Raw genomic sequence first — 20,945 nt, 5'->3', positions numbered from 1 at the left:
TATTGGTATCTCCTTTAATTTCTCTTAAGAGTGTTACTTCTAAGTATTTTGAAACCACAATTCTGATTTCTTTTTGGACCATGGGTTTAGATGTATGTGTTAAAATGTCCAAATAGATAGGATTTATTTTAGTTATCTTTGGTGACACTGATTTCTAACAATTTTGTTGTGGTCAGAAAATATGATAGCATTCCTTTGACATTTGTTGACATCTGCTTTACAGTCTAGTATGGGATTAACTAGTATAAATCTTCCAGGTACTTTGGACAAGTACAGTTTTCTATATATGTCCTGCCATTCAAGCTTATCAGGGCTGAGTTGTATGGAAATGCTTCATTAACTAGAAAATATCAACAGGAACAGCAAGAGGAATGGAATAGCAGAAGTGCTTAGAAAAGTGTCATTCTCTGACACCTCCTAGCATCTTTCACTAAAGAGTGGGGTTGGTATGTTCCTCATTGTCTGTTAAGTCTCAGTTTGTGACATAATCTTACTTTCAATATTAGGAAAAACCAGTAGGAAGAAATTTAAGCACTGTACAACCTGGCTTACCAGGCATCTTGCCTGCACTTTTTAATCCTTGGTTCCTTTGATAAGCTTGGAACAAATAAAGTGTCATCTGTTAGGATTCCTTAAAGCTGCTGAAGCATTTGGACAGAAGAAAGATGTTGTCTGAACAGAAACATCTGTGACTGCACATCCACACAATTGACATGGCCCTGAGAATGAAAATACTGTAGCTTAGTTCCCATGTTTTCACCCACTCCTTCAAAGCCATACTGGAGGCGGTCAGTGACTACTCTTCCTAGGATCTCTGACACCAGCAGAGTACCTCTCAAGACACAATGACTTGATCTATCCTTATACTTCAGTAAAGACATCTCAGAAAGCTAGTTCTACTCAGTAAATGAGATGGGATTATTATTTATTTGGGGATGAGTAGGGAAAGCAACAGAGATTAAGAATCAGGGAAGTTGGTTTAGAGTTTTCTGTCATAAAGAATAAAATGTGTGTGATGATTCAACAGTTTGTTATTTTCTTCATCTGTTTACTCAGATAGATATTTGTTGGATATGAACTACTAAATTAGCCATAAAAGACGGGTGTTAGATGCCAGAATATCAGAAGGGAAAATAAACCAACACTTATCTTACAAGTGGGAGGGGGTGGATAGTCGCTCCTATATCTCAACTCATCTTTCAAGGAATGGGAGATAGAAGCATGTCGAAGAAAAAGATCCTCAGAATGCAAGAATGTATGAGGGGGCAGGGTGGGGGCCCCGGGTGGGGGCCCCAGGGCCAGAAACTGGGCAGCGGGAAGTGAGACTGGACCATGGGGGCACTTAGCTCAATGACTCAATCTGTTTGATTAAAACTAGGAAACAAGCAGGCTGGATTAGGACTCACCAATGTCCCTCCTAGTTTTAATATTCTGTAGTTTACAGTACTCTTGCTATAAAACCAGTGGTGCAATTGAGCCCATATCCAGTCCAAATTTTGTATATAAAGCAGATTCCCACATTCTATCTTGTTTTTTTCACATGAGAAACAGCCAGCAAAATTGTGGACCTAAAAGCAAGCACGTCAACAATTGGCTGAGCAGAACGGCAGACCGAGAAGACCGGCCTCCTCACCCAAGACCAGGGGCCCCAGGGCAAGACAGGCCTTCGAGGGTGCCCCTGATACCAACTGGGCTCCTGCTCTCAGACGCAGAGAGGCCAAATGACACCATAATGCCACCCTTCTCTGACTCCCAAATGATACGTAGGAGGATTGCTGGGGTAAAATAACATTATAAAGAGAAACTCAGCAGAGCAGCTCTTTTATGAACTTCACAGTTAGGTCAGTACCAAAGCCTTCCTGAAATAAACCATGAATAGCACAGTTGAAGAAATACAAACCACGAGGCAAGAAAGAGAAGCCAACGAGAAAAGAAGGCAAGGTGTGCAGAGAATGAGTGAAGGACAAAATTGCAGAGGACTATTCTGTGTGTAAATGACTGAAAACCGTATAATGCATGGGCTCAAGAAATGATTTCCTCAGGATCAAATGTAAATCCTGTGTGAAAATACACATCTCTAACACTCTAACAATACAGTCCCCACGCATGCCAGTGAAAGTCTTCTGACTGGAATACCTGAGTACTACCTGGCTTAAAATAAATAGTGGTGGTCATAAGAAATGGAAGATGTGTGCATAGGGGGAGGGGGAGGACAGCAGAATAAGAGAACAAAAGGCAGAAGTGAAAATTGATAATAAAACTCTGAAAAGTTAGACTGCTTGCCTTTCATTTACAAGCACTTCCTGTAACACCCCTTCCTTGGAAATCTAAACCATAGTTCAAATATACTTTCTCCTTTTCTGTCTTCCCCATACTTTCAGAGGATGCCTTTGTGGCTCTTTACTGTGTGTGTTGTGTGAGTGACTGACAGACAGACAGAGAGAGGCAGGCACAAAGACACACGGAAAGCACAAAGGCTGGAGAGGAAATCACGGACCTGAGGAAGATAAGTCAAGGCCTTGATGAGCAGGGGCCTTTCAGTGATGGATTGAACAAAATGGGTGGTCTATCAAGTGAGGGCCAGATTGGGCACTAACTTCGTTTAAGTTTCCCTGGATGACAATTCAGGGTGCTTTGTTAAACAGAGGAGAAAACATAATAGTCTTTAACTAACCATCTAGCATCTTGGAACTGAATTCCCAATCCCACACTTTGGTTACAATCCCAGAAACTTTAACTGACTCCATTTGGCTGTCCCATTGGTCAGTACTCAAGAGTGATTAATGCTTTGCGTTTACATGTACATAGAGAAAAAGACTGAAAGGATGTATGTAAATGTTAGCTACAGTTCTATCTGGGTAGTGATTTCTGTTCCCTTTATATGCTGCTTATATGTTTCCAAGTTTTCTGTATTGTGCATGTATTCTTTTGTGAAAAGTAAAATAGAACAAAAATTAAGATTCAGAGAACCTGCAACTACCACCTACATTTCTCTTCCTTTGTTTATTCTCTTCCTCATATTAAGAGGATTTTTTTTTCTGACTCATTCTTCTCCTTTCTTCTTTGTTTCCATGTTGTATGCTTTTCCCCCAGTCGCATTTCTCCCAGCTTCCTCTCCATAGCCTTCATTTCCGAGGAGAAGGAAATTGGCTGGTCTTCCTAATCCTCATGTTTCCTCTCCTAACCAGCTGCAGGGAGAAAGCCCTGGAGCACAGTTCCCTCCCCGCTGCAGCCCAATTTGAGAGATGGATAATTACATCAGTCTGGCTGGGAGCGAGACACCTGCTGTATACAGGCAACACTGTGCGCCGAGGGGTTCAGGCTTCAGCGCAGAGAAGGCTGCTTTCTTCGCACTGGCAGACTACAGAGAAATGAAGTCAAGGCCAGGCCACAAGGATTCATTTTAGCGTCTGTGGCAGAAGGGAGAGACGACAATGGTCAGACAGAGTAAAAGGCCAGTATGTGTCTGCCAGTAAAAGCCAATTTTGATTTATTACATTTAAGAACAGATCCATTTTACTATAAATCTGGTACTCTTGGTGTGATATGGCCTGTAAGTCAGGAGGTAATTTCCAAAAGAGGTGGTGGAGAGAGGGTTATTCAAAGGGCATCCAAGGACAGGCGCTGACAGTGCTGGGAACAGCGGAGCTCCTCTGCACTGCAAACGGCTTGAGTGGCTAGTGGAGCCCTGGCATGTCCCACTGCGGCTGTCAGGTAAAGCAGGAAAATGTAGAAGCCAAACGATTTTAATGGTCTGCAGGACCAGGTCATTATTTCTACCCCTGGCTCCTACATCAATCCGTCTGCTAGCCTCATTATTTTTAGAAGGAATGACTACTAATGAGGATGCATTTGACGATCAAATTAATTAATGGCAGAGCAGGATAACTAATGATGAGATGAAGCCTCCCATAGTTAAATTTTATTAAGTCTTCTCTTTCTCTTCCCAGAAGTGAAGAGATTTATTTCCATGGTTCAAATTTAATAAATAAAATCTGCATCTATGTTACTTTCTTTTTGCTAGCTCTTACACTGTGAATGTAAAGACTAAATTAGGGGCTATGATAGAGTCAGAAAAGACGCAGTGGTTTTTGCTGGTAATATTTCTAGCAATCAGCAAACACAAGGGCAGAGCTTTCTAGTCTTCTGCTCTTGCGATGACAGCAGTTCTGAGGCACCATTCCCAGAGTGCACTGCGGAAAGCTTATGGAGAAAGGCAGAACACAGAGGCCCTGGTCAGACAGACAGGGGTTGGGATTCTGATTTGGCCAGGCACACGCTTACCCCTGGCAAGTCACTTGCCATCTCTAGGTCTTAATTTCCTACCTGAGGAACTGGGATAGGCTCGTACTCCTGAATTGTGAGCACCAAGAGAAATAGTGTGAATTAACTGTGGCGAGCCTCCCGCCCCCACCCCCACCTGCTGTAAGTGCGGAGGAGCCATTGCACAGGCCACCACTGTCTCAGGAAACTCAGACCCAGATTTGTCCAGAATCATTCTGTGAATCCTGAGTCTTCTCTTAAACCTCTCCATTTCTTCACACTTTCATCGGGAATGTGGCTATCACAGTTTGCATCTGTACAATAGCTTCTCAAAATGACTTCACATACACCATCTCATTTCATCATAAGAAACCCTGACTGAGGTTGGTACAACCTGTTCTCCAGGTGAAGAACCTGAGGTTCAGACAGGCGGACTTTCATGAAGTTCAGAAAACAGTCAAGCTCGAGCCACCTTTTCCTTTTACTGGTTTACTGTTTTCGTTTTCTTGGGCAATAACGTGGCACTCCTCACGTGGCAGGAAGGCAGCTTTTCTTCCTGATTTTGTGGTCTCTGTCCAAAGCAAGAGCAAGACACCCAGTTGCCCACCCTTGCTTGAAACTGCTGAAAACTTAGTGAGGTTCCTTCTCCATAATTTCCACTTTCAGTTTTTGTATCTTGTCCAGAGACAAATGGGAACGTGCTTTAAAGACTCCCAACCCCCTTAGCAGATGTCAGGTGTGATCAATGTAAACAAGCTGGGCTTTGTAATGTAAAGCTCTGGGCCAAGAACTGGAGAATTGGTTTCTATTTTTGGTTCCAAATGTATCCAACAATCTCTTCAAGAGTCTTACACTGAAGTGGAACACATACGGTCTTCAGATGTGCCTGGGAATGTGATCTGCAAAGGCCAGGAAATGCACATACTGCCAGCTGGAACTCTACAGATGACTATTTGTAGCCTAATGAAAGATGCCACTGAATTATAAATGAGGATTATCATCACCATCATGTGGGTGGCTACTGTACCCCATCCCAAGGTACTTGGCTGAAGAATGAGTAGACAAAGAAACTATAAACTGGGGTGGGTAAGTGAAAAGGGAAGACCAATGATGGATCCAAATTTCGGCAGCTGCTGTCAACCCTGATGTCCTTGAACATTTTTAAAAGCCATATCATCTGAGAGACGTACATGTTTTATGATTTTTCTGATACTAGTAAAATATCAAAGAATTTTCATATGAATGTGGGAATGTCTTGTGAGTTGTTTTCTACTCAGAAAGAAAGAAACATCATCTGGGAAGCTGAGCTGGAATCAAATAAACATGGGGTATGTCTGCAGGCATAGCTTGTAAAGATCCCAGATTTTTATGTGCATGAACATGTATTTAGAAACACACATCTTTTTTGACTAAATATTTTTAGGACTAAAGGTTTTACTACTTGCACATGAAAGTCTAAATGCCCCTTTCTCTACACTGTAATATTGTGATTTTTTTTGCCCTGTCCAGTGATACTGAATTATTTTCTGCTCTGATGTATAATGTTTCCATACATTAAAGATATTAGGATAATGTTATTACACGCTTCCTTCTGATTAGTGAACAACATCATGATGTATGTGCTATTTCTTCTTTCCAAGTGAACATTTTTAAGGTTCATGAACCCTCCTTACAAGAAAGATCCTCAACACATTGCAATTTAAATTCCAAACTAATCAATCTTTAGTTTTTTACATTCTGTATCTAGTTAATTTATCTAAATATTTCATAAAAGCTCTTAAAATACAATTTATCATTGTAAAAACATTGAATTTCTTTCTCTAGAAAAATTTTCCCCTTTTCTTGTTCTTTTATGATTATGCCTGTGTTGATTTCCTTAATTTCTTCTTTATTATAGAGGAAAACTGTCCTTCCTATTGTGTCTTCCATTATCTCTGTTATCCTTCTCATCCCTCCAACTGGATTAGCTTCTGTCCTACTCTGCACATCCACTGGATCTGAGACTTGCCCTCAGATACCATCAGTTTTTTTCTCAATCCCTGTCTCCTGCTCTCTTCTAGGGCAAAAAACCAAAGCAGAGTGGAGAAAAACTTAATCATTTCTCTGTTGTTATATATTTCAACCTCTTCATATCTCCTTTTCCTATTTGTCTTCTCTTTCTCCTTAAAATCCTTTAATTTGCGTATCTGCAACTCATCCTCAAGCAGCTACCTTCATTCCAAAATATTCTGCCTTAAGTTGCCCCGTTCCTTCCTCTTAGACATTTGTAAAGTGTGCTTGCTGTGTTTCTGGGCCAGAATAATCTGCAACACTCTCCCCCTTCCAGCTTTGCCAGCCCACATGCTAAGTAAGAGCTCGGGTTAAAAGCCCCTGAAACAGGTTCTCATTCAAGACATACATTGTGCTTGTATGTTTGTGTTTTGGTTTTCCTTCCTCCAGACACTCAAGTAAAATGTCTGTCAATGAATAAACTTAAAAGAGCAAAGAGAATGGGAAGAGAGTTCCAGGGAGCTCTTAGTGTGTGACAGATTCTGGTATTTGTGGGATGCCCAGCTCTCTTGAAAATGAAGCCTGTAGTGTATCACTCACTGCGTGGGAAAGACTCGGCCACGGAGGAGACCAGGACACAGTGAAGAGCGAACCATGCACGCAGCCCCCTAGCAGAGCGAGCCAAGCCCCTCGCTCACAAATACAAGCAGACCACCACCCATCACCCCACATGGGAAGAAACCTTTAACGTGAAGACACAGACTACTGAGACACAAAACACCAACAACTAATCCTGGAATAAACAGAAATGACTCAGGAACAAAAAGATTTTAAAAGATTTAAAAAATTCTAATGACTAGTCTCAAAAAGATTTGAGAAGATACTGCAAGCAAAATATAATAAGATTGCATGAAAAGACAATAATCAAAGAACAAAATAAAGTAACATGATTATCAAATAGAAACTCCAATGGGAAAGGTAAAAGATGCATTTTAAATAGATAATATGAGGAAGAGGATAAAGGGCACCGAGCATCAGCCTAGCAAGGTGCATTATCTGACTGGTGGGCATTTCAGAAAGAAAATAGAAAAGAACAATGAGAAATTATCAAGAAAAGAGGCTCTGGTTGCAAACTGCTGTTACACCCGTCTGTGCTCTCCCACCTCTTCTACTCACAGCACCACATTTTGAAGGCCACTGGGAGTGGGGGGCCTGCTGGGCTTTTGAGAATTTTCACAATTTTTAAGGGAAAAGCCTTTTTCAGAAATTAAAAAGAAAACCTTCTCAAAATATTTTCTCATATATGTTCATTTTACCTGTCTTTCCCTAGAATTTCCTAATGATCAAAAACACCACCGTCCCCACCCCAGCTACCAACATGTCCACCCTCATTAACATTCCTGCTGCCATAATAATCATCCCGACTTTGACATGCACACATCAGGCTTCATTACACGTGGATTTGGGAGAGGAATTGAACACACACTTTTCACTATTTCCAAAAAAATGTACTTACTAAGCCATAGAATCACCTAAACAAGATTTCAGAAGAGATGCTTGACTTAGATGGTCAGATGCACTCACTGGTCTAATTTCAATGCACTTTCACTTATTCCTTAATACCCATCCCAAAGACCAATTCTTGACTGACATTTTGAAGAATTAGCTGGGGTTACTTTATATTTTAGGAAAGTAACAGTATTGTATTTCTCTGTCATCTTCTATAAAATCAGTCTAAATTAGTGAGGTTTTTGTAATACATATACAGAAAATCAAATATATGTTCCTTTTTGAGCATCAAAACACTTGTTATTTAATTTCTAAATAAATTACATTTCTAAATGGTGTTGATCATAATAATCCTCTTTTACCCATTTTTTTCCTGATCTTACTAAAAGTTGTCCAGACAGCTGACTGGCCCTGGCGTTATACTAATGTCAAGCCAAGAGAGCTCTAGAGCTACAGCTTTATGTGGGCCAGTGGTTTACTGCTGTGACCTGAAGACTGCTGGTCTCCAGACATTTGCTCATGCATTAGAAAGCATTGGCCTGAAGGATTTATGTGGGAGCCTTCTGACAAAATCATCATTGGTCACATAGTTTTATGATCAGCACCCTATAGTGGCATCCTGTTGCTACCCATATTTATCAGGCCTGTCAGTATGATTTACACACAGCTTCAATAAGTATTCTGATTTTTAAATTGATTATTGAAAAATATGACCTATTCTCATGAAGGAAAACACAGATGTTACATTGTATTAAATTTAGGTGTGGTGAGAACCATAATGGAATACCGCTATGCACTTACTATAGTGGCTAAAAAAGACAGAACAAAACGAAACAAACTGACCACACCAAGCGCCGACTGACAAGGACGCAGAACAATGGGGTCCCGTGTTGTTCTGGGGAACTGCACGGTGGTCCAAGCACTTGAAAAACAAGTTAGCAGTTTCTTAAAAAGTTAAACACACTTTTCATATCACCCAGCAATTCTATTCCTAGGTATTTACCTAAGTGAAATGAAAAATTATATCCAAACCAAAAGCCTGTAAGTGAATGTTTATAACTGATTTATTCATATTTGATTCAAACAGGAAACCACCCAAATGTCAACTCACTGGTGACTAGATAAACAAATTCTGGCTCTTCCTTACAACAGAGTACTACTCAGCATATATGGGTGAGCTCACTGATACACAGAGCAACACAGCTGGGTTTCAGACTCATCACACTTGAGTGAAGGAAGCCAGGCTCAAACGGGGTGCATACTGCTCCATCCCACCTTATGACGTTTGGGAAGAGGCAAAACTATAAAGGTAGAAAACACATCAGTGGCTGCTGGGAGTGGGGTTGAACACAGAGGGGCATAGGGCATTTGAAGGGATAATGGAACTATTTTATATATAGATTGTGGTAGTGGTGCTTACATGAGTGTGTAGGTTTGTCAAAACTTAGAGCGCTTTACCCCTAAAAAGAGTGTTTTCATTGTGTATAACTTTTACCTCAATAAATTTAGTGAAGATAAACATGAGTTTAAAATATATATATTCTTTCCTTGTTTACATAAAGATACAAATGAAAGCCAACAACCTCAGTAGCCCTCTGGCAGAGACGGGTTAACTTCGCTGCCAGTCTAAGATGAGGTAAAAGCTACCATGTTACCATGGATACAAGCTATTATTTCCTTTGGTGGGAAACCTTGACTATTAACTTGTGAATCACATGTAATGGAGAGGTAGACTCAGAAACAACCAACAAAGTCACTCAAGGGTTTCTCAGTTTTTAAGGAACCCTGCCTGTAATGTTTTCTTCATGAACAAATGAGAAACTGTGACATCAGTGAATATATCCTAAGTGATTAAAAGAAGCAAGAGAGGAAGCTTTGTAGCTAAACTTGAAGGCGATTCTGAAACTTGCCTGCTGGTTCTGTGGCCCTTAGGACTCTGTATTTTCTTTTGTCTATTATATAAATAATTCCCCATTGATCAATTCCCAAAACAATGGCATGTGGGAGGCTAACCCCTCCTCTATCTGTTGGCTTGTCTGTAAAATTATGGTCTTCTAGTGTATAAAGTGGGTAATGGCAGATTGATGGTAAATTTTAAATTCACAAGAATTCTTTGTCATAGGGCTCAATTTAGCAAGTTGTGATAATTTATTCAAAATAATGTTAAGGTTGAAATTGATTCGAAAAGCACATATATTTTAAAACTGTTAAAGATGTGTTGCCACAGAGGCTGCTTTGTACCCACATAGCAATGAGCAGAAAGGGAAATCACAGCCCTTGACACTGAGTGAGCGCTTCTCCTGTGCTAAGGAGCTGCTGCACACGCCTCTGGGCTGTCAGCTCTCACCACTCCCTGCCTCGCTCTTTAGGAGCCAAGAATCCCAAGCAACCCGGAGCTCCCCACGGGCACCGTGCTAGTTCTTGCCTCTGTGCCTTTGTCCATTCATTCCACCATTCAATGAATCTATTTTGATTTTCTACTATGTGTGTTACTGATTCAACTGTGTCTCCCAAATCTGTATGTTGAATTCCTAACCCCCTATACCTCAGAATGTGACCTTATTCAGAAATCAAATTATTGCATGTATGATTAGTTAATATTGAGGTCATATTTCAGTAGTGTGGATCCCTTAATCTTATACAAATTATGTCCTTGTAAAAGGTGGAAGTTTGGACCCCGACATGCACAAGGGGAAGAACACCATGTGAAGGTGGAGACAGAAGGCATGGAGATGTGTCAAGAAGCCAAGGAATTCCAAAGACTGCCCGCAAACCACTAGCATCTGGGGAGAGGCACGGAGTAGAGCCTCCCTCCCAGCCCTCAAAAAGCCAGCCCTGCCCACACCTTGATCTGGCACTTCCAGCCTCCAGAGATGTGAGACAAAAATTCTGTTGTTCAAACCAAAACAAAATCCCCCCTCCAAAAGAAATGAAAACAAAAGCAAAAGGAACTATATTGAAATATATTTCCTACTGACAAGGAGATCCTGCAAAAGTGCAAGAATGTGCACCACCGAGCACCTCCTTTAAGGGGCTGGAGGGAGCTCACCCTGCCTCCTCAGACTTCTTCCAGGCTGAATCTTTGACCATATTAAAGGTTTAGCAACTTTTAAAGTAACTGGGGTAATCTTTCCTGGAGGAAAAGAGGGTCCACTTCATGGGATGTGAGAGAGCAGCTTGCAGGCTAGGTCTGGGGATCTGGTGTAGTGGTCTTTGGGGAAATGAATAGACAGATTCTCCTCTTGGCAAAGACACAGACACACATCCGATGTTGGGGCATATGGGCAACCCCAGGAGCTTCGAGCAGCAGCTGTTACTCGGATTTCCAAGTGCAGGGACCTGAGCAATGACTGTAGTGACATTTTCCTGGCTGGCTCTGACCTCTGAGTCTCACTGATTTGTCTAACACATACTGCGAACATCACCCAGTTAGGACTCAAAGCCAACTTGAAAATTGCTTTAAAATGGCAGGAGATGTTAAAGACATAATTTTTGTGACTTGGTCATTAACTTGTTTATATCCCAACCCAAGCATCTCTTTTATCTCCTTTCCTCTCAATTATTTTTTCCCTGCTTGGCTAATGTTTCCGGAGCAGTTACCTCTAGTCATTAAGACAGTTGTGTAGGCAATTCATGCTCCTGACCTTAGAGAGCAGTCAACATGGATAGGGGAATTAAATTTATCCTACTTTATCCTACTCACATTGTATTTTAATTTCCCATCATCCTACTTATATTTCCCTTGTATAAATAAAAACAATCTTTTTTTTTTATTTCAGAAAAAGGTGTTTAGGTTTACATATTCAGGAGGTAACATAAAAACACCCATGTATGAAGATAATTTACACTGTATCATTCTGAGATAACTCAAAGGCCCAAACCCCTTAAGTGTATCACATATGAATCGGTGTTTTCAGATATAAATCAAGCTGTGAATCTCTGATTCTGTGCCCCTGTTGCTATGCTCACTCAGGTTTTCCCCTCCCCTCCACTCCTCACTTCCCAGTCCACCTTCCTTCTCCTTCTTCCAAAGCCCACAGCTCCTATCTCTTTCCAACAATTTCCAGAAATACACGTCTTTAAATTTCGTGTGCAAGGCTGAAATCTGACCTCTTTAACAAAAGCACAGATGCTGCCGTGTTTCGAATGTTGCCTATTGCCCCAAATCCTTCTACTTCATCCATTCCACGTCTTAAACACGTGTAGCAGTGTGTTCACAGAACCTGCCTGGACCCTAAGTGTGATCCAAAAGAAATGGAAGCAATACTGTGTTGACATATACCTTGAAAACAAGCTCACCATACTCTGCAAAAGCAGTAGGCATGCTTTTAATCTAGAAGTTCAAAGATTATAGAACACTGTGTCATGATTCGCAAGATTTCTGACCATTTGCCATGAAGCTAAATTTCATATACAAATTTTTCAGTCTTCTAGGTTCTCTTCCTATTTCCTACCCTGAGGGTGTAGTGTTTCACTGTATTTCTTCAGCTTGGCTTTTCTCCAGATTCTACCCTTCCACAAATAGTCATTAACACTTTCCTTTCCTAGCAACCTAGCTTTTCGGTTGCCATTTCTCCCTCCCCTTTCTGGCACATGACTGGCACTTCATCTCCAGCTATGCCCACAGCCTTCTCTCTCGGGGAGAAACCATCTGCACCCCATACCTGCTGCATGCCTTGCATGGTTTGCTGCAGGAACTGGAGCTGCTGGTCCTTGGTGACATTTTCTTCTGTTCGGAAAAGCTGTTCCTTTTCCTGTTTCAGCAGCTCCACCTCGTTCCTGTAGGCATCCAGCTGCCAACGGAGACTGTCATTCTCCTCTTTAAGAGCGTAGGCTTGAGCAGCCAGGGCTGGAGGACAAACAGAATGAGTTCAAGTGAGTTACATTTCTGCTCCGACTGAGGCAGCCTTTAGTCTCTCATCCCAGTTCTTAACACTTATACCAGCTCAGAAATAAACCCAAAAGGTCTAGGCCTGGGGCTCTTTATTTTGCAGTGAGAATTATGTCTTCTGGAATTTTTACCTACTCAATTTGTCCTGTTTTATGTTTGAATGTTTCTTGTGGGCACAGGATTAATTCCTTCCAAATTCTTGTCTCTTGACCTCTCCCCCAATCCTGGGCACTGGCTCAGAAATTGGTACGTGTTGCCAGATGAAGGGGTTCACAATCCCCGAGGACAACCCCACCTGCCACATTATTGTCCTCTCCCTTGCTGCCGGCTTGCTCAGCTCCTCAGGGTACCACTCTCTTCCAGATACTCAGCAGCTCCACAGGTTGAGGCATGCAGCCAGGCCCCAGGGGAGAGAGGGATCTATATGCACACCATCCCTCCCTGCATACTGCTGGGGTGAACTGCACAAACTGTTTTTCTCTGACTCCTATCACAATGATAACTAGTTCCATTCATTTCAGCAACAGACTCAAATCTCTTTTTCCCTACAAGGTTGGGTGGTTACTCTAATACTGCTTCCTGAAACCTAAATTCCGTGTAGATTCAGCCATCACTCACATCTCCATTTTACTGAGAAGCCAAGACAGTTAATTCAGGGTCTTCTATGTTTCAAGCATTCAGCAACAAATGAAACTGAATAAAAGAGCAGAGTGACCAGGACAAAACAAAAGTGAGGATGAGGACTCCATTTTCCTCATTTCCAGTTTACTGCTTTGTGGTTTCTGCAATAATGATAAGAGCTTTGCTGGACACTCACCATGTTATAGACTCTTGACCAAAAGCTTCACATGAACTAAGTTCATCCCCCACCAACAACCCTATGATATGGGTGCTACAAAGGGAATTCCCCCCTTTGTAGATGAGAAAAATAAGGAATGGAGAAGTTAGAGATCTTGTTGGAGGCCACAAGGTCAGTAGCATAAAAAGGCATCAAAGCTGGGCTGCTGGCTCCAGGGTCTTTGCTCCGGTCCCCAGGCCATTCTGCCCAACCAGATGTGTTTAGTTCTTACCAGACTGTCCAGAACCAGTCTTAGGTTCTCCTCTTCTTCCCACCCACCAGTTCCTATACCTTCTTCCCCTTTCCATGGAAAATTCATTCTATACTTTTGTGAGCAAGAGAAAAGTGAAAGAATTTAAAAAGCTTGTTGTCAGAAACTTCTTCAAAAAATGGCTTCCAGTTTGTAAGGGTGTGGTGCTGAGCCCACTTACTGCTCAGCAGGTTCTCCACCCATGCCCATCTCCACCACCATCCCCCCAATACCACTCAGCCAGCCAGATCGAGGTCAGCCTTCTGGGTGGTCTACCTCCACACTACAGTACAATGATGATAAGTCCTCACTGAGGTGATCTGAGACCCCAGTGAATTCTCTCCTCAAATATCAAACATCAAATTAGGTTAATAATAGTTCTACAGTTGAGTGTTTTATGGTATTCTACTTTTGCAACTTGTGATTATATATAGTGCATGCTGAGATACTAATCGGATAGAAAATGCAATTAACCAGAAAATTCTCTACTGCAAACCATTAGGGATCAGTCAGTCAACAAGCGTTTACTGCATACATACTCTGTGCCCCAAGGCCTGTCTGGACAACTTGGATCACAAAAAGAGGAGACAGAATATGTCTCTTCTTTCAAGGAACTTAAAATATGATAAAGACTGACACATTTGAAAGGAAACTAATATATTCAAGGGAAGAGAACACAGCGTTATTGCCTGGCATACAGCAGGCACTTGGTAAATGTTGGTTGGATGATTAAATAAAGGAGCAACTTAGGGTCAAGGCATGTCACAAGAGACTACATCCTACAGGACTTTGGAGAAGAGAGGAAAATGCAGACTGGCGTCATAAAAGAGGGCTTTGAAGGAGGACAGCCCAAGAACTGGGAACGGCCTCTCAGTCAGGAGCAGCAGCATAGGCAAAAGCCCAGAGACAGGAACCGAAGGCAGACTCTTCGGGGCAGGAAGGAGAGGAGCTTCAGCAAAAAGGCAAGTGAGAGAAAGGTGAGCCAGCCATGGCAGGTGACGAGAGAGGACTGGGCCCCAAAGTCGGACCAGAGAGTCAGGCTCAATGGGGCGGCCAGCTGGGAACCACTGAAGGTAGTTGGGCAGCAAAAGGACACGATGAAGCTGGTGATTCAGGAAGATTAGTTTGGCAATGGTGCGTGGAATGAACTGGAGGCTGGAGAGAATGAATAAAGGAAATTTTATTTGGTGTATATGTGTGTGCAAAACCAAGGAGCAGCCAATTTTACAGTTTTCAGGGACTTACTCATAAAATCAGAAATAACCCAGAGTATACTTGGAGTGTGAGCTAGGGCTTTTAAACACTGTGCAACCCAAGTTCAGACGCTGTCCACACCCTGAGATATCAACTCCAGACAACTCAGTTTACAAATCCATAAGGAAATGGTTATGAGGCGGCATTTAAGAGAGGGGATGTTGTAATAGGGCAAAATTACGGAAAATGCAAATGATGGAAAAAGTGTTGGCACTACATTGCATATTACTACATTTAGTAGCATTCAAAGACACTTAAGTCGTTTCCTTAGGAAGCTCTATTTGGCCCTTTTTCAATTTAGAGTGGCATTTTTATTATCATAACTGATAGCAGGTGTTTGTGAAGAAATCGATTAGTATGCAGAGATGGAAATTACATTTTCCAAATGAATTGCATAGTCTGCAAGATATGCTGAAATCTGTGTAGCAAAACGCAAGCAGCTATAAAGCATGTGCCAGCAACATTATTTAAATAAATTATCTGAACATAAATGCATATAGGAAAGTGCACCATCCATTATTTTAGGGGCCTCTTTTAACCCTGTGGAATGGCACTGCTGACAGTTCTTATTCTTGGCTAAGCCCAGTGACCATTGCTCCTGCAACGTAGGATACAACGCTGTTTGCACTTCTGAAATAGGAATGTGATATCATTATATATATATGTATATATAAACTCAGCAGCTGTGACTCTACCCACCTGCCACTCCCCCAAAATCAATACCATAGCCAATCCCATCAACATTTTTATAATTGGGGCATTTAACTGATTTACATTCCTGATTAAATGATTTCAAGCTTGATATTTGCAAAAAAGAATTTTGGTTATTCATGGGGCAGCAAAGTGGTTATCTCCTAAAGGGTGAGAAATTGAATTTTGACTCCACTTAACTTCAGGCCACCTATTTGTAAACATTATTTGGCATCATGCTGCAGCCCTGAATCCAACCCTCAGATGAGGCTTCCTGGAAGAAGCTAGATTTTTTTTCTTGGACCAGAGCTCTAAAAGAAACAAAATCCTAGTATATTCCTAACCTAATGTCATTTCTCCAGTGCATTAAGAATTCAGAAACTTTAAAGGGCCACTCTTTCATTTCTCTTTTTTTTTTCCTCTTCAGTTCTTTCTGGGACACTGTATTAAAAAGTTGTGAAAAAATGTGTAATCAAGTTCCCATGATAATATTTACCCTTGAGAGACTGCACAACAAATTCACTATTCAAATAATCATTAGGATTATAAATAAGTGACAATGTGCATCTTTTTAATAAGAATCCCTAAGGAGTGCACCGTGTTCCAAGAAATGGAATATTTAGGGAAGAGCCACAGGTGGATTACTGATGTTCAATAAAAAAAGAGAACACAATAATTCTTCCAATGTAAGCTATTCTGAACATACTTAAATCTTCTTTTGGTGATTTTAAAGGCATTGCTGAATCTAGTGGTGCCTCCGGGTTCTCAGTTCACTCACCGATCACTTGTTTATGCAGAACCCACGTGCCAGGAGCTACAGAATACACAAGGCTAAGGCTAGTGAAGCCATTCAGTTGTAATTGCTGGGGACCTGAGAGAAATTCTGTAACTGGGATTTTCTGCTTGGATCGAAAATGAAATAACATTGTAAAACCTTTGCTCAGCAAGATTAAATAACATTTCAAAAATTAGTGCTAGCTCACTAAAATTACCAAAGTGACACTAGTGTAAGAAAATTGATTCAGAGATTATATTGCACTGCTGAAGAAGAGGTTTAAAGGTATTATAGCACCTCTCTGTACCCTTTACTAGATTCCATATAAACCATTGTTCTTTACATTAATTATGGTCAAAGTGACCTCTGTCTCCTGTATTACTGTGTTTCCATGGGAACAGATAATAGCATGCTTAACTTAAGTAAATAATCTGGGGAAAGCCTTGAAATCTCTCTCTTACCAGCCTGAACCAGCCTCAGAAAAATAATTAGCACCTTATGAAAAATGTAAGTTATTTTGGGTTATGTCCCAGTAAGCTGACAGTAAGTTAATATCTTTTTCATGCTCAGGCAAGATGTAACTAAATAAAAAAACACTTTATCATATTGTTTCTATCAATATCTGGATTTCTCAAGAACTGTTCATCTTTGTGTCTTTGGGGAACTCGGTGTTTAAAATTCTCCCTCCATTTGCCACGTGCCCTGGACTGCTGGGAGGCTGCTGCTGCACTGTGCATCTCTTTCCCCCATGCAAAGAAAGTCTTTTTCAAGGATGTCATCAGTGGCTGTCTGGATAGGTGGTTGTGCTGGTGGGTACAGGACACAGGACCGCATGGATGGGCCTGAGGCCTGGAAGCTATCCTCACAGCGGCCTGGTAACAGAGGCACTCTCCAGGCTCTGTCTGGCCCCCACATTCTGACCTCTCTTGCAGGGAGCCTGGGTGTCCGGCCGTTCATCTATGGTGGTGACAGCACACGGTGTACCCAACCTCATGCTCTCTTTGCTCCGGGCAGTGTTGTCCCTGAGAAGTGACTGCCCCAGGGGTGGCTGGATGGTCGGTTCTCACCACAGAGTCAGGAGGGTGAGAAGTATGTGCCTTCTGCACAGTTCCTCCGTCTCTTCCCAAACAATGGCCTGCATCGGAATCTCCCGGTGGAATGTCGAAGCACATTTCTGGGCCCTAACTGCAGAGCTTCCAGTTCGGTATGTCCGGGACCAAGCCCGAGAATGTGCACTCCTCCTAGCTCCCAGCTGCAGCTGACGCTGCTCTTGCCGAGGCCACACCGTGAGAAGTGCTGCTCAAACCACTGCCCATTCCACCACCTGGTTCTGGAATTGGGGCTTGTTTGGACAAATATTCTGACGAAAGTACACGCCTAGCTTGTCATTCTGGTTTCATTCCTTGTCGTCCTTTCCCATGAACCCCTGCTCCATGCTCTGCACCTGTGAGGGCAGGCCTGCCTCAGCCCGAGCCAGGGCCCTGAGCACCTCCTATGGAGTGGGCAGCAAAAGGTACAGCCTCGTGTGTTCCTGCCCCATTTCCCCCAAATAACAGTAGCAAGAGCAGCAGCAGGACTAGCAATAGAGGAAGTAACTGCTCGCAAGTTTTACGTGCCAGGTAGAGTGCTGAGCATGTTATCTGCCAGTCTCCTTCCTCACTCAAAGAAACATGACATAGTAGTGAATACGATAATTGTTTGTTCTACAGGTCATGAAACTGAGTTTGGGAGCCACGGAGGATGCACAGCTGTTGGAGGGCTTATACTCAGCCAGCGTGGCCGCAGAGCCCCTACCCCTCAGGTAATGCCAGCAGGGAGCCCAGTTGGCTGAGCCCCGCAGCTCAAGAGGGAACACCAGGGGCCCTGCTGCAGTGGCTAATTTGTTCCCAGCAGAGTCAGACATTCCACTTGTGGCTGTTTGGGGCGTGGTCAGCTGGGGAAAGAGGCTCAGCTGTGGGAGCAGAGAGGATGACCCTATTTTAAAATACACACAAATTTACCTTCTGCAGAAAAAGTGGGGAATAAACCATATGAAGGTTAAACTCACCGGCATGGTAGTCTTGAGGCCTGACTGGAACCACCTGAGGGTCCCTCCTTCTGCCCCGAGTCTCTCTTCTCTGAAATGGCCACACTGACAGCTGCTGGCCACTAGGCCTGAGGCCTCACCTTGGGTGGCTAATAAGGCGCCATTCTGAGAGTGGTGTCCAAAGACTCCTGCCCAGCTTGGGGCTCCCATGAAAGTGCCTACCCCTCCATCTGAACCCACCTATGTCTGGTTTTGGTAGTGTACTGTGCCTCCAGTTATAATAAAGGTGGTGGAAACCCCTCTCCCCAGAAAGCCCTGGCCCCATGGTCCCCTCTGAATGGGCTGAGGAAAGCCAAGACAAGGTCCAGCCCCTCCCTCCAATATCCAGACGGTGGCCTGGGGCCCTGTCCGTCACCTCCAGGAGCCCAGGCAGAGCTGAAGAGTGCTCTGGATGCCTTCCGAGGCCAGCCTTCCTCCGAATGCCTCTCAGCCTCCTCTGACAGCTGGCCAACTGCAATCCATCTGTTTTCCAGTGACACCTGTATCACCACGAACACAGCAACCTTCCTCAAATTGCTCACACAATTCCTTCTGCCACATTTTTGCAGGATTATTGTTATTACAACTTAGCATTGACATAACATTTTATATTTGCTGTGGTAGGAGAGTCTGCACATTAGACGATGCAGCGTCTGTTTCCGTCTTTGTGTGAGGCTAGTGGGATGAGGGTAATTTGGAGAGCGCAGGTAAGCTCGACCTGTAATTATAATGGCTCACACGTGAGTCTGGAGGCACACCCAGCAGCAGGTGGCTTAGGAACACACAAGCCTCTGCCCCTCCCTCCACACACCTCATCCTAAGGAAGAGGTCCACACCAGGGACAGTGACTCTGAGAGACCACTAACACCGGTGAGAACTCACGTCATGACTCACTGCTTCTCCACTGATGCTGGTGTCCTCTGATGCCTCCCCAAATGTCCCCATTGTCCTCAGAGGAAAACAAGCTGAGGAAAGAGGCATGCTCACTTCTTTCAAATGCATTTTTTAAATATCTGCTGTTTAAAATGTTGTGAGGGATGTCTTTAGAGCCCTCTGGGAAGCCCAGATGCAGTGGCTCCTGCAAACGCCAGTGGGATGCCTGCGCCTGACCTCAGGTGCTCCCAGCCCAGCTGCACGAGCTGCAGGGAAGGAGCTGATGGAAGCTGCTTAGAGCTGCCCCGTGAGGAGCCGTTCCCCCCGTGTGGGGGCCAGGGGCGGGGGAGAGGGGCTTCTGGCCGGAGGGCATGCTGAGGGGGGTCTTCTTCCTGAAGAAGAGGGGTTGGGCTGGGCCCTATGCAGGCTCACACTTTGATAAACTGCCGGGAAACGCATTCACAAAGGACCCAGTGGTCTCAGCAGTGCCCAGGCAGACAGGGCAAGGGAGCTGGAGGCGGAGCAGAGGGCCCGGCGGTTAACACCCGAACCCAGGCAGCAGGCATTTCCCCCAGTCTCCCTTTTTTTATTAGACTTCAGTTTTCTTTTTTACTTTTGATCCCTATTTCAGTTTCCAAGATACAGGGCTACCTTTTTTCCAACCTCTTAAGGCTTTAAAAATTCTTTTTCAGGGCAGTCTGACTTAGACGGAGATAAATGACATAATGACCCGGCTTTCGGGAGCAGAGAGCCCCCCTGCCCGTGGTGCGCCACCCTCACAGACCTTCTCTCAGGCACAGTCCCCACCACTGGGTCTGCCCTGTGCCCCTAAACAAGGGTGAGTCCTGCCCAGAGGGGGAAGCTTGGAGCAGCAGCCTTTCTCTGGGGCAATCGCTCTTCCCGTTTCTCAGGTCCCCATCTGCCTGCAGGGTAATGATCTCCCCTCTTTCTCCTCTTAACTTGCAGATTTCTTTACTTTTGAACAAATGGTCACTTTTATTTTCTTCAAGAAAACTTCCCTTCAAGAAGCAATGTTTTCCTACTCCTAGTAACTCCCCTACACACACATGCACACAAGCATGAGCTCTGGAACAGGTGCTTTCTACCGCATAAAGCACGTCTAGACTCTGTGAAATGAAACGTCAGTGCAAACCTAAAGTTCGTTCTGAGTTCTAGAAATTGCCCTCTGCAAGGAATACTGGCATTTCCCACAAAGCTTTTATGACACCACATTCTTGGGATAACTAAGATGAGTTGTACAGAAAATCTTCGTCGTCTGTCAGTCTTTGTGCCTTGCTTAACTCTATCAGTCTGGTCTCCTACACGGGGACCATGCCTGTGCTTGTGAGCTTGGTGGGCCACGCCGGGCCTGGGCTGCCCGTGAAGCCTCCTCCCCTCACTTGCCTTGTCCCCACTGTTTTCCTGGATGAGAAAGCGGTCCCTGGCGGTTTTCCTGGAGTCACAGGAAAGCTGGGCTCCGTCCCTGGCTCTCATCGCATTTTCTTGACCAGGCAACCTTCATTGTTTCTCTCCTGTTGAGACTGATTT

General features: G+C 43.5%; 1 protein-coding gene across 16 annotated transcripts in view; it reads right to left on the bottom strand.

Moving 5' to 3' along the window:
* ENOX1 (ecto-NOX disulfide-thiol exchanger 1) overlaps positions 1–20,945 on the bottom strand; it is a 572,438-nt gene that overhangs the window by 73,493 nt on the left and 478,000 nt on the right. For all 16 annotated transcript variants that reach the window (XM_057494467.1, XM_057494476.1, XM_057494470.1 and 13 more), the window contains one exon: positions 12,426–12,610. In XM_057494467.1, coding sequence (XP_057350450.1) covers positions 12,426–12,610 — 185 coding nt within the window. The remainder of the gene's footprint in view (positions 1–12,425; positions 12,611–20,945) is intronic.

The sequence above is a fragment of the Manis pentadactyla genome, chromosome 17, assembly GCF_030020395.1.
Source record: "Manis pentadactyla isolate mManPen7 chromosome 17, mManPen7.hap1, whole genome shotgun sequence".
In the NCBI taxonomy this organism is placed as follows: domain Eukaryota; kingdom Metazoa; phylum Chordata; class Mammalia; order Pholidota; family Manidae; genus Manis; species Manis pentadactyla.
This window is presented reverse-complemented; position numbering and strand designations above follow the sequence as displayed.